The sequence below is a fragment of the Pseudophryne corroboree genome, chromosome 3 (assembly GCF_028390025.1).
Source record: "Pseudophryne corroboree isolate aPseCor3 chromosome 3, aPseCor3.hap2, whole genome shotgun sequence".
In the NCBI taxonomy this organism is placed as follows: domain Eukaryota; kingdom Metazoa; phylum Chordata; class Amphibia; order Anura; family Myobatrachidae; genus Pseudophryne; species Pseudophryne corroboree.
The window spans coordinates 67,208,019-67,222,527 of record NC_086446.1 but is presented as its reverse complement, the minus strand read 5'-3'; the positions used below and the strand labels follow the sequence as shown (position 1 = coordinate 67,222,527).

At 49.7% G+C, this 14,509-nt stretch overlaps 2 protein-coding genes across 2 annotated transcripts in view; one reads left to right on the top strand and one right to left on the bottom strand.

The window, feature by feature from the left end:
• Positions 1-12,910, bottom strand: part of LOC135054750 (oocyte zinc finger protein XlCOF7.1-like) — a 55,928-nt gene extending 43,018 nt beyond the window's left edge. The window contains exons 1-2 of the mRNA XM_063958056.1: positions 12,880-12,910; positions 11,193-11,236 (exon numbers count right to left, since the gene is read on the bottom strand). The gene's annotated coding sequence lies outside the window, so the exon portion shown is untranslated. The remainder of the gene's footprint in view (positions 1-11,192; positions 11,237-12,879) is intronic.
• A 152-nt stretch (positions 12,911-13,062) lies between these two features.
• Positions 13,063-14,509, top strand: part of LOC135057166 (uncharacterized) — a 264,057-nt gene continuing 262,610 nt past the window's right edge. The window contains exons 1-2 of the mRNA XM_063963065.1: positions 13,063-13,320; positions 13,947-13,990. Coding sequence (XP_063819135.1) covers positions 13,176-13,320; positions 13,947-13,990 — 189 coding nt within the window. The 5' untranslated portion in view covers positions 13,063-13,175. The remainder of the gene's footprint in view (positions 13,321-13,946; positions 13,991-14,509) is intronic.

Sequence of the window (14,509 nt, the reverse complement as noted above, 5' to 3'; positions counted from 1 at the left end):
TGTGATTTGAGGAATCCCAGAACTACGTTGAGATCCCAAAGTGCCACTGGAGGCACAAAAGGGGGTTGTATATGCAGTACTCCCTTGACAAACTTCTGGACTTCAGGAACTGAAGCCAATTCTTTCTGGAAGAAAATCGACAGGGCCGAAATTTGAACCTTAATGGACCCCAATTTGAGGCCCATAGACACTCCTGTTTGCAGGAAATGCAGGAATCGACCGAGTTGAAATTTCTTCGTGGGGCCTTCCTGGCCTCACACCACGCAACATATTTTTGCCACATGTGGTGATAATGTTGTGCGGTCACCTCCTTCCTGGCTTTGACCAGGGTAGGAATGACCTCTTCCGGAATGCCTTTTTCCCTTAGGATCCGGCGTTCAACCGCCATGCCGTCAAACGCAGCCGCGGTAAGTCTTGGAACAGACATGGTACTTGCTGAAGCAAGTCCCTTCTTAGCGGCAGAGGCCATGAGTCCTCTGTGAGCATCTCTTGAAGTTCCGGGTACCAAGTCCTTATTGGCCAATCCGGAGCCACGAGTATCTTACTCCTCTACGTCTTATAATTCTCAGTACCTTAGGTATGAGAAGCAGAGGAGGGAACACATACACCGACTGGTACACCCACGGTGTTACCAGAACGTCCACAGCTATTGCCTGAGGGTCTCTTGACCTGGCGCAATACCTGTCCAGTTTTTTGTTCAGGCGGGACGCCATCATGTCCACCTTTGGTCTTTCCCAACGGTTCACAATCATGTGGAAGACTTCCCGATGAAGTCCCCACTCTCCCGGGTGGAGGTCGTGCTGAGGAAGTCTGCTTCCCAGTTGTCCACTCCCGGAATGAACACTGCTGACAGTGCTAACACATGATTTTCCGCCCAGCGAAGAATCTTTGCAGTTTCTGCCATTGCCCTCCTGCTTCTTGTGCCGCCCAGTCTGTTTACGTGGGCGACTGCCGTGATGTTGTCCCACTGGATCAATACCGGCTGACCTTGAAGCAGAGGTCTTGCTAAGCTTAGAGCATTGTAAATTGCTCTTAGCTCCAGTATATTTATGTGGAGAGAAGTCTCCAGACTTGATCACACTCCCTGGAAATTTTTTCCTTGTGTGACTGCTCCCCAGCCGTTCAGGCTGGCATCCGTGGTCACCAGGACCCAGTCCTGAATGCCGAATCTGTGGCCCTTTAGTAGATGAGCACTCTGCAGCCACCACAGAAGAGACACCCTTGTCCTTGGAGACAGGGTTATCCGCTGATGCATCTGAAGATGCGATCCGGACCATTTTTCCAGCAGATCCCACTGAAAAGTTCTTGCGTGAAATCTGCCGAATGGAATCGCTTCGTAAGAAGCCACCATTTTTCCCAGGACCCTTGTGCAATGATGCACTGACACTTTTCCTGGTTTTAGGAGGTTCCCGACTAGCTCGGATAACTCCCTGGCTTTCTCCTCCGGGAGAAACACCTTTTTCTGGACTGTGTCCAGAATCATCCCTAGGAACAGCAGACGTGTCGTCGGAGACAGCTGCGATTTTGGAATATTTAGAATCCACCCGTGCTGTCGTAGAACTACTTGAGATAGTGCTACTCCGACCTCCAACTGTTCTCTGGACCTTGCCCTTATCAGGAGATCGTCCAAGTAAGGGATAATTAAGACGCCTTTTCTTTGAAGAAGAATCATCATTTCGGCCATTACCTTGGTAAAGACCCGGGGTGCCGTGGACAATCCAAACGGCAGCGTCTGAAACTGATAGTGACAGTTTTGTACCACGAACCTGAGGTACCCTTGGTGAGAAGGGCAAATTGGGACATGGAGGTAAGCATCCTTGATGTCCAGGGACACCATATAGTCCCCTTCTTCCTGGTTCGCTATCACTGCTCTGAGTGACTCCATCTTGATTTGAACCTTTGTATGTAAGTGTTCAAATATTTCAGATTTAGAATAGGTCTCACCGAGCCGTCTGGCTTCAGTACCACAATATAGTGTGGAATAATACCCCTTTCCTTGTTGTAGGAGGGGTACTTTGATTATCACCTGCTGGGAATACAGCTTGTGAATTGTTTCCAATACTGCCTCCCTGTCGGAGGGAGACGTTGGTAAAGCAGACTTCAGGAACCTGCGAGGGGGAGACGTCTCGAACTTCCAATCTGTACCCCTGGGATACTACTTGTAGGATCCAGGGGTCCACTTGCGAGTGAGCCCACTGCGCGCTGAAACTCTTGAGACGACCCCCCACCGCAGCTGAGTCCGCTTGTACGGCCCCAGCGTCATGCTGAGGACTTGGCAAAAGCGATGGAGGGCTTCTGTTCCTGGGAATGGGCTGCCTGCTGCAGTCTTCTTCCCTTTCCTCTATCCCTGGGCAGATATGACTGGCCTTTTGCCTGCTTGCCCTTATGGGGACGAAAGGACTGAGGCTGAAAAGACGGTGTCTTTTTCTGCTGAGATGTGACTTGGGGTAAAAAAGGTGGATTTTCCAGCTGTTGCCGTGGCCACCAGGTCCGATGGACCGACCCCAAATAACTCCTCCCCTTTATACGGCAATACTTCCATGTGCCGTTTGGAATCTGCATCACCTGACCACTGTCGTGTCCATAAACATCTTCTGGCAGATATGGACATCGCACTTACTCTTGATGCCAGAGTGCAAATATCCCTCTGTGCATCTCGCATATATAGAAATGCATCCTTTAAATGCTCTATAGTCAATAAAATACTGTCCCTGTCAAGGGTATCAATATTTTCAGTCAGGGAATCCGACCAAGCCACCCCAGCGCTGCACATCCAGGCTGAGGCGATCGCTGGTCGCAGTATAACACCAGTATGTGTGTATATACTTTTTAGGATATTTTCCAGCCTCCTATCAGCTGGCTCCTTGAGGGCGGCCGTATCTGGAGACGGTAACGCCACTTGTTTTGATAAGCGTGTGAGCGCCTTATCCACCCTAAGGGGTGTTTCCCAACGCGCCCTAACTTCTGGCGGGAAAGGGTATAACGCCAATAATTTTCTATCGGGGAAAACCCACGCATCATCACACACTTCATTTAATTTATCTGATTCAGGAAAAACTACAGGTAGTTTTTTCACACCCCACATAATACCCTCTTTTGTGGTACTTGTAGTATCAGAAATATGTAACACCTCCTTCATTGCCCTTAACATGTAACGTGTGGCCCAAATGGAAAATACGTTTGTTTCTTCACCGTCGACACTGGAGTCAGTGTCTGTGTCGACCGACTGAGGTAAATGGGCGTTTTAAAGCCCCTGACGGTGTTTGAGACGCCTGGACAGGTACTAATTGGTTTGCCGGCCGTCTCATGTCGTCAACCGACTTTGCAGCGTGTTGACATTATCACGTAATTCCCTAAATAAGCCATCCATTCCGGTGTCGACTCCCTAGAGAGTGACATCACCATTACAGGCAATTGCTCCGCCTCCTCACCAACATCGTCCTCATACATGTCGACACACACGTACCGACACACAGCACACACACAGGGAATGCTCTGATAGAGGACAGGACCCCACTAGCCCTTTGGGGAGACAGAGGGAGAGTTTGCCAGCACACACCAAAACGCTATAATTATACAGGGACAACCTTTATATAAGTGTTTTTCCCTTATAGCATCTTAATATATATAATCATATCGCCAAATAAGTGCCCCCCCTCTCTGTTTTAACCCTGTTTCTGTAGTGCAGTGCAGGGGAGAGCCTGGGAGCCTTCCCACCAGCATTTCTGTGAGGGAAAATGGCGCTGTGTGCTGAGGAGAATAGGCTCCGCCCCCTTTTCGGCGGGCTTCTTCTCCCGTTTTTCTGAGACCTGGCAGGGGTTAAATACATCCATATAGCCCCAGGGGCTATATGTGATGTATCTTTTAGCCAGTATAGGTATTTCATTGCTGCCCAGGGCGCCCCCCCCAGCGCCCTGCACCCTCAGTGACCGCTGGTGTGAAGTGTGCTGACAACAATGGCGCACAGATGCAGTGCTGTGCGCTACCTCATGAAGACTGAAAAGTCTTCTGCCGCCGGTTTCTGGACCTCTTCACTGTTCGGCATCTGCAAGGGGGTCGGCGGCGCGGCTCTGGGACCGGACTCCATGGCTGGGCCTGTGTTCGATCCCTCTGGAGCTAATGGTGTCCAGTAGCCTAAGAAGCCAATCCATCCTGCACGCAGGTGAGTTCACTTCTTCTCCCCTAAGTCCCTCGTAGCAGTGAGCCTGTTGCCAGCAGGAATCACTGAAAATAAAAAACCTAACAAAACTTTTACTCTAAGCAGCTCTTTAGGAGAGCCACCTAGATTGCACCCTTCTCGGCCGGGCACAAAAATCTAACTGAGGCTTGGAGGAGGGTCATGGGGGGAGGAGCCAGTGCACACCACCTGATCCTAAAGCTTTTACTTTTGTGCCCTGTCTCCTGCGGAGCCGCTAATCCCCATGGTCCTGACGGAGTCCCCAGCATCCACTTAGGACGTCAGAGAAAGGGGGTTGTATATGCAGTACTCCCTTGACAAACTTCTGGACTTCAGGAAGTGAAGCCAATTCTTTCTGGAAGAAAATTGACAGGGCCGAAATTTGAACCTTAATGGACCCCAATTTGAGGCCCATAGACACTCCTGTTTGCAGGAAATGCAGGAATCGACCGAGTTGAAATTTCTTCGTGGGGCCTTCCTGGCCTCACACCACGCAACATATTTTCGCCACATGTGGTGATAATGTTGTGCGGTCACCTCCTTCCTGGCTTTGACTAGGGTAGGAATGACCTCTTCCGGAATGCCTTTTTCCCTTAGGATCCGGCGTTCCACCGCCATGCCGTCAAACGCAGCCGCGGTAAGTCTTGGAACAGACATGGTACTTGCTGAAGCAAGTCCCTTCTTAGCGGCAGAGGCCATGAGTCCTCTGTGAGCATTTCTTGAAGTTCCGGGTACCAAGTCCTTCTTGGGCAATCCGGAGCCACGAGTATAGTTCTTACTCCTCTACGTCTTATAATTCTCAGTACCTTGGGTATGAGAAGCAGAGGAGGGAACACATACACCGACTGGTACACCCACTGTGTTACCAGAACGTCCACAGCTATTGCCTGAGGGTCTCTTGACCTGGCGCAATACCTGTCCAGTTTTTTGTTCAGGCGGGACGCCATCATGTCCACCTTTGGTCTTTCCCAACGGTTCACAATCATGTGGAAGACTTCCCGATGAAGTCCCCACTCTCCCGGGTGGAGGTCGTGCCTGCTGAGGAAATCCGCTTCCCAGTTGTCCACTCCCGGAATGAACACTGCTGACAGTGCTATCCCATGATTTTCCGCCCAGCGAAGAATCTTTGCAGTTTCTGCCATTTCCCTCCTGCTTCTTGTGCCGCCCTGTCTGTTTACGTGGGCGACTGCCGTGATGTTGTCCCACTGGATCAATACCGGCTGACCTTGAAGCAGAGGTCTTGCTAAGCTTAGAGCATTGTTTTATGTGGAGAGAAGTCTCCAGACTTGATCACACTCCCTGGAAATTTTTTCCCTGTGTGACTGCTCCCCAGCCTCTCCGGCTGGCATCCGTGGTCACCAGGACCCAGTCCTGAATGCCGAATCTGCGGCCCTTTAGTAGATGAGCACTCTGCAGCCACCGCAGAAGAAACACCCTTGTCCTTGGAGACAGGGTTATCCGCTGATGCATCTGAAGATGCGATCCGGACCATTTTTCCAGCAGATCCCACTGAAAAGTTCTTGCGTGAAATCTGACGAATGGAATCGCTTCGTAAGAAGCTACCATTTTTCCCAGGACCCTTGTGCAATGATGCACTGACACTTTTCCTGGTTTTAGGAGGTTCCTGACTAGCTCGGATAACTCCCTTGCTTTCTTCTCCGGGAGAAACACCCTTTTCTGGACTGTGTCCAGAATCATCCCTAGGAACAGCAAATTGTCGTCGGAAACAGCTGCGGTTTTGGAATATTTAGAATCCACCCATGCTGTCGTAGAACTACTTGAGATAGTGCTACTCCGACCTCCAACTCTTCTCTGGACCTTGCCCTTATCAGGATATCGTCCATTTTCTTTGAAGAAGAATCATCATTTCGGCCATTACCTTGGTAAAGACCCGGGGTGCCGTGGACAATCCAACCGGCATCGTCTGAAACTGATAGTGACAGTTCTGTACCACGAACCTGAGGTACCCTTGGTGAGAAGGGCAAATTGGGACATGGAGGAAGCATCCCTGATGTCCCGGGACACCATATAGTCCCCTTCTTCCTGGTTCGCTATCACTGCTCTGAGTGACTCCATCTTGATTTGAACCTTTGTATGTAAGTGTTCAAATATTTCAGATTTAGAATAGGTCTCACCGAGCCGTCTGGCTTCAGTACCACAATATAGTGTGGAATAATACCCCTTTCCTTGTTGTAGGAGGAGTACTTTGATTATCACCTGCTGGGAATACAGCTTGTGAATTGTTTCCAATACTGCCTCCCTGTCGGAGGGAGACGTTGGTAAAGCAGACTTCAGGAACCTGCGAGGGGGAGACGTCTCGAATTTCCAATCTGTACCCCTGGGATACTACTTGTAGGATCCAGGGGTCCTGTACGGCCCCAGCGTCATGCTGAGGACTTGGCAGAAGCGGTGGAGGGCTTCTGTTCTTGGGAATGGGCTGCCTGCTGCAGTCTTCTTCCCTTTCCTCTATCCCTGGGCAGATATGACTGGCCTTTTGCCCGCTTGCCCTTATGGGGACGAAAGGACTGAGGCTGAAAAGACGGTGTCTTTTTCTGCTTAGATGTGACTTAGGGTAAAAAAGGTGGATTTTCCAGCTGTTGCCGTGGCCACCAGGTCCGATGGACCGACCCCAAATAACTCCTCCCCTTTATACGGCAATTGCCGTTTGGAATCTGCATCACCTGACCACTGTCGTGTCCATAAACATCTTCTGGCAGATATGGACATCGCACTTACTCTTGATGCCAGAGTGCAAATATCTCTCTGTGCTCTATAGTCAATAAAATACTGTCCCTGTCAAGGGTATCAATATTTTCAGTCAGGGAATCCGACCAAGCCACCCCAGCGCTGCACATCCAGGCTGAGGCGATAGCTGGTCGCAGTATAACACCAGTATGTGTGTATATACTTTTTAGGATATTTTCCAGCCTCCTATCAGCTGGTTCCTTGAGGGCGGCCGTATCTGGAGACGGTAACGCCACTTGTTTTGATAAGCGTGTGAGCGCCTTATCCACCCTAAGGGGTGTTTCCCAACGCGCCCTAACTTCTGGCGGGAAAAGGGTATACCGCCAATAATTTTCTATCGGGGGAAACCCACGCATCATCACACACTTCATTTAATTTATCTGATTCAGGAAAAACTACATGTAGTTTTTTCACACCCACATATGTAGTATCAGAAATATGTAACACCTCCTTCATTGCCCTTAACATGTAACGTGTGGCCCTAAAGGAAAATACGTTTGTTTCTTCACCGTCGACACTGGAGTCAGTGTCCGTGTCTATGTCGACCGACTGAGGTAAATGGGCGTTTTAAAGCCCCTGACGGTGTTTGAGACGCCTGGACAGGTACTAATTTGTTTGCCGGCCGTCTCATGTCGTCAACCGACCTTGAAGCGTGTTGACATTATCCCGTAATTCCTTAAATAAGCCATCCATTCCGGTGTCGACTCACTAGAGAGTGACATCACCATTACAGGCAATTGGTCCGCCTCCTCACCAACATCGTCCTCATACATGTCGACACACACGTACCGACACACAGCACACACACAGGGAATGCTCTGATAGAGGACAGGACCCCACTAGCCCTTTGGGGAGACAGAGGGAGAGTTTGCCAGCACACACCAAAACGCTATAAATATACAGGGACAACCTTTATATAAGTGTTTTCCCTTATAGCATCTTAATATATAATCATATCGCCAAATAAGTGCCCCCCCCCCTCTCTGTTTTAACCCTGTTTCTGTAGTGCAGTGCAGGGGAGAGCCTGGGAGCCTTCCCACCAGCAGTTCTGTGAGGGAAAATGGCGCTGTGTGCTGAGGAGATAGGCCCCGCCCCCTATTCCGGCGGGCTCTTCTCCCGGTTTTTCTGAGACCTGGCAGGGGTGAAATACATCCATATAGCCTCAGGGACTATATGTGATGTATTCTTTTTAGCCAGAAAGGTAATCTCATTGCTGCCCAGGGCGCCCCCCCCCAGCGCCCTGCACCCTCAGTGACCGCTGGTGTGAAGTGTGCCTGAGCGCAATGGCGCACAGCTGCAGTGCTGTGCGCTACCTCATGAAGACTGAAAAGCCTTCAGCCGCCGGTTTCTGGACCTCTTCTTACTTCGGCATCTGCAAGGGGGTCGGCGGCGCGGCTCCGGTGACCCATCCAGGCTGTACCTGTGATCGTCCCTCTGGAGCTAGTGTCCAGTAGCCTAAGAAGCAAATCCATCCTGCACGCAGGTGAGTTCACTCCTTCTCCCCTAGGTCCCTCGTTGCAGTGAGCCTGTTGCCAGCAGGACTCACTGAAAATAAGAAACCTATCAAAACTTTTACTCTAAGCAGCTCTTTATGAGAGCCACCTAGATTGCACCCTGCTCGGACGGGCACAAAAACCTAACTGAGGCTTGGAGGAGGGTCATAGGGGGAGGAGCCAGTGCACACCACCTGATCCTAAAGCTTTTACTTTTGTGCCCTGTCTCCTGCGGAGCCGCTATTCCCCATGGTCCTGACGGAGTCCCAGCATCCACTAGGACGTCAGAGAAAATATACTATCCTTATCTAGGATATCAATATTTCCAGTCAGGGAATCCGACCATGCCACCCCAGCACTGCACCTCCAGGCTGAGGCGATAGCTGGTCGCAGTATAACACCAGTATGTGTGTAAATACCTTTTTTTGGATACCCTCCTGCTTTCTATCAGCAGGATCCTTAAGGGTGGCCATCTCATGAGAGGGTAGAGCCCTTGTTCTTACAAGCGTGTGAGCGCCTTATCCCCCCTAGGGGGTGTTTCCCAATGCATCCTAACCTCTGGCGGGAAAGGGTATGCAGCCAATACTTTTTAAGAAATTATTAATTGTTATCGGGGGGAAACCCACGCATCATCACACATTTTATTTCTCAGATTCAGGAAAACTACAGGTAGTTTTTCCCTCACCGAACATAATACCCCTTTTTTGGTGGTACTCGTATTATCAGAAATGTATAAAACATTTTCCATTGTCTCAATCATGTAACGTGTGGCCCTACTGGAAATCACGGTTGTCTCTTCACCGTCGACACAGGAGTCAGTATCCGTGTCGGCGTCTGTATCTGCCATCTGCCTGACGGCCTATGAGACGTCTGGACAGGCACAAGCTGAGTAGCCGGCTGTCTCATGTCAACCACTGTTTTTTTTATATAGAGCTGACACGGTCACGTAATTTTCAACAGTACATCCACTCAGGTGTCGACCCCCTAGGGGGTGACATCACTGTTACAGACACTCTGCTCCGCCTCCACATCATTTTCCTCCTCATACATGTCGACACACACGTACCGACACCCAGCACACACACAGGGAATGCTCTGATAGAGGACAGGACCCACTTAGCCCTTTGGGGAGACAGAGGGAGAGTTTGCCAGCACACACCAGAGCGCTATATATGTATAGGGACAACCTTACAATAAGTGTCTATCCCTTATAGCTGCTTATATCTGTTATTTTGCCAAATAAGTGCCCCCCTCTCTTTTTTACCCTGTTTCTGTAGTTGCAGGATGCAGGGGAGATTCTGGGAGCCTTCCTACCAGCGGAGCTGTGTGGGAAAAATGGCGCTGTGTGCTGAGGAGATAGGCCCCGTCCCTTCACGGCGGGCTCTTCTCCCGCTTTTTACTGGAAAACTGGCAGGGGTTAAATACATCCATATAGCCCAGGAGCTATATGTGATGTATTTTTCGCCAACTAAGGTAAATTCATTGCTTCCCAGGACGCCCCCCCCCCCCCCCAGCGTCCTGCACCCTCAGTGACCGGAGTGTGAAGTGTGCTGAGAGCAATGGCGCACAGCTGCAGTGCTGTGCGCTACCGTATGAAGACAGGAAAGTCTTCTGCCGCCGATTTATGGACCTCTTCTTGCTTCAGCATCTGTAAGGGGGCCGGCGGCGCGGCTCCGGGACCCATCCATGGCTGGGCCTGTGATCGTCCCTCTGGAGCTAATGTCCAGTAGCCTAAGAAACCCAATCCACTCTGCACGCAGGTGAGTTCGTTTCTCTCCCCTAAGTCCCTCGATGCAGTGAGCCTGTTGCCAGCAGGTCTCACTGAAAATAAAAAACCTATTTAAACTTTTACTCTAAGCAGCTCAGGAGAGCCACCTAGATTGCACCCTTCTCGTTCGGGCACAAAATCTAACTGAGGCTTGGAGGAGGGTCATAGGGGGAGGAGCCAGTGCACACCAGCTAGTCCTAAAGCTTTTACTTTGTGCCCAGTCTCCTGCGGAGCCGCTATTCCCCATGGTCCTTTCGGAGTCCCCAGCATCCACTAGGACGTTAGAGAAATAATAATAATTGTACAGTGTGTACTTAGCTTTACTCTTTCATTCGGGACAGAAGAGAGTAAAGCTATGGAACGTCGATCATTGAAGTTGTGTGAGCTGTATATATTTATAGTTCCTGAGTGCCGTCCATTTTATCTGTACGTTATTATTCTATATTAGGGACTGATGACTTGAAACATGCTTGATAGCAGGAAAGCATTTGATACTGCATACTTTACGATACTGGCGAGGTGATTCTTCATACATCCTACAATCACAGGAGCAGACTGATCACTGCCTATCACAAGGTCAGCACCATCATATCCTAAGATACTCCGTGCTGCTGTGGACGTTCCATTGGAAGTCCTTGATGCAGATCAGTCCCAAACTCGATCCTCAAGGTTCCCCAACAGTGCATGTTTTCCAGATCTCCTCACAGAATCACAAGATAAACAATTAGCTCCACCTGTGGATTTGTTAAAACGTGTCAGTGAGTAATGAGAACACCTGTGCACCTGCTGGGTGACCTGTTGGGGGTCCTTGAGGACCAAATTTAGGCGCCATTGATGTAGATCAATTGTGGGAGTTTTTTTTTACTCCTTACCTAATCTATTGTGTCCCGTCCCGTCCCCCCCCCCCCCCCATATTTTGTAGTTTAAGGGTTAACAGTTCATGCAATTTAGTTTTGGATGTAACAAATTGAAATGTTAAAGAAATGTAATCACCACAGGATACTCTTACCCTTACATCACAAGGTCCCGGAAGGCCACTCCTCGGAGGTTGGCCTATGCGATAAGCAGATGGCAGAGTCAGGCATTGGTTCCATTAAGCCAGGATCTGGTTATCGCTCACTTATCCCCCCCCCCCAATATGTATTATCCTGAGTAAATAACTGTTGTGGAAAATTCATCTTTAAAACCAGTCACGTAGGGGTAAATTTACTAAGATGGGAGTTCTATTTAAGATGGGATGTTGCCCATCAGAGCCGGCCCTAACCAATTTGATGCCGTAGGCAAAATTTTGTCTGGTGCCCCCTAGCTCCGCCGCTAGTTCTGCATCTGTACCTGCAACGCTCAGGTAGTGGGGCCCACCGGGGGGGTTACCCTGTGGGCCAGTTCAACTCTGCACAATGCCACACAGTAATGACCATAATACATATAATTCCACACAGTAAAGGAACCTTACACATATGCCCCACATTAGTAATTCCCATAATACACATAATGCCACACAGTAATGAACCTTACACATATGCCCCACATTAGTAATGCCCATAATACACATATACTGCCACACTTGCTGGTTATACAAAAAGATCAGTATCAAACATATAGAAACTGTCCTTTCTCTTCACTATTCAGTGTGTTTGCTGGTGTCTGTTACTCCCGTTAACTGCATGCACTTTACTTTATACTGTGGGAGCTAAATGCTCTGCCCTCCAGTCTGATGTGTCTAAAAGTCACGCTGCACTGATGTTTCATATAGAAATAGCACAACGCAACTTACTGACCACGTTACAGTGCTAGATGGCAGGGAAATTTTACGGTATGGACTGACTAGGAAATAAAGTGTGGGGAGAACACTGCCCATGTTATGTCTCTGCAGACACCTGGGGTTTGCACAGGGACAAGGGACACACACAGGATGGCAGGGTCCCCCTCCCCCATGTGCACAAGCAGTATAGGTGATGTCAGGTTTCTGTGAAGCAGTCTTCCAAAATACACAAGTGTTATCATAAGAAGCCATCCAGTAATAACCTTATATTGTCAGTAAAAATGTCACAGGTTCAGGAATTGCATTTACTGGGCTTCTGCTGTCTGTCTGAGGTCTCACAAGTCAGGGGCATTCAAGCATGTCAGAGGAAGGTTAAGGCACAGTGTGCATTTTTTTTACAAATATAAACAGCAGTGTATACAAGTACTGATTGAATACATTTGGAAAGTAACAGTTAGTTTGCGGACTGTCCCTCTCAGCATGAGATGCTGCAGGGACATGCTTGGATGCCCCTAGACATGCTTGAATGCCCTAGGCAAATGCCTAGCCTACCTATAGCGAAGGCCGGCTCTGTTGCCCATAGCAACCAATCAGATTCTACTTCTCATTTATCTAGCACCTTCTAGGAGATAATACCTGAAATCTGATTGGTTGCTATGGGCAACATCCCATCTTAAATAGAACTCCCATTTTAGTAAATGTACCCCCTAATCTTCCCCTGGGGTTATTTGACAGGAAAAAAAGGTGGAGTGGCCGGGAAGGAAATGGGCCATGTTGCCAGGTATGGGTTCCCTGACTCCCGAGGATGTCCCGTATGTAGGCTCCACGGTGAGAGGAAGAAGAAGAAAGAGGAGAAGGAAGAAGAGGAAGGAGGAGGAAAAAGAGGAAGAAGGACTGGGGGTCAGTGGTGTAAGGGTACAAATGGGCCTATTACCTATACACTTAAGCAGGCAGCCATTCTGAGGACTGTGTCATTGGGTGTGTGGGATACACGGTGCATTGCATGGTGCTACACTGGCACTGAGGCTGACATGTAGAGGGTGTAATGCTGGGCACTGGCTGCCAGGTGTGTGACTATGACCCCAGCAGCAGCAGCTCCCCCTTCTGTATAAGGCAGAGATCGGGATCATCTCACCTGGGGGATCATTCAGCAGCAGATACTCACCTAGACACAGGTTTACTATTCCGAAATAGTCGGTGGTGGTGTCGGTGACTTGGACCTAGTGCATTATGGGAAAAGGTCCTCTCCGCGAAGGGAAAGTAGACGCGGCAGACGAGGCTTGGAACGCACATCCCGGAAGTGGCCCGGAAGTCCGGAGAACTTCCGTCTGTGGTTTGTGTCTAGGTGAGGATCTGCTGCTGAATGATTCCACAGGTGAGATGATCCTGATCTCTGCCTTATACAGAGGGAGGAGCTGCTGCTGCTGGGGTCATAGCCACATACATGGCAGCCAGTGCACAGCATTACACCCTGTGGGCCAATGCTCTGCATGGCAGCCTCAGTGCCAGTGTAACCCTATGCAATGCACTATGTATCCCACACATTCCACTCTCACCTGCTTATGGAGCACTCAATGACACAGTCCTCAGAATGGCTGCCTGCATAGTCTATAGGGGACTATGGACCCTTTGTACCCTTACACCATTGCCCCCCAGCCCTCCTCCCCATTCCCCTTGGCTTGGATCTTCCCCTTCGTTGCTTATAACCATACCTGGTACATCCACATAGCTCGCCTGATAGACCACTGAGGATCCTACATATGGGACATCCCCGGGAGTCAGGGAACCCATACCTGGCAACGTGGTCATTTCCCTCCGGACACTCCACCGTGTTCCCACTGTAGTATTTCCCTGTCAAGTCACCCCAGGGGGAGATTACGTGACCGGTTTTAAAGGTGAATTGTCCACATCAGTTGTTTATTCAGGTTATAACATATGGAGAGATAACCAAATCCTGGCTTAATTGAACCAATGCATGACTGCCATCTACTTATCCCATAGGGCAACCTCCAAGGAGTGACCGTCCTGGACCTTGTGATGTAAGGGTAAGACGTATCCAATGGCAATTACTTTTCTCTAACGTCCTAAGTGGATGCTGGGGACTCCGTCAGGACCATGGGGAATAGCGGCTCCGCAGGAGACAGGGCACAAAAATAAAGCTTTAGGATTAGGTGGTGTGTACTGGCTCCTCCCCCTATGACCCTCCTCCAAGCCTCAGTTAGGTTTTTGTGCCCGTCCGAGCAGGGTGCAATCTAGGTGGCTCTCCTAAAGAGCTGCTTAGAAAAAGTTTTTAGGTTTTTTATTTTCAGTGAGTCCTGCTGGCAACAGGCTCACTGCATCGAGGGACTTAGGGGAGAGAATTTCAACTCACCTGCGTGCAGGATGGATTGGATTCTTAGGCTACTGGACACCATTAGCTCCAGAGGGAGTCGGAACACAGGTCTCACCCTGGGGTTCGTCCCGGAGCCGCTCCGCCGACCCCCCTTACAGATGCTGAAGATTGAAGGTCCGGAAACAGGCGGCAGAAGGCTCTTCAGTCTTCATGAAGGTAGCGCACAGCACTG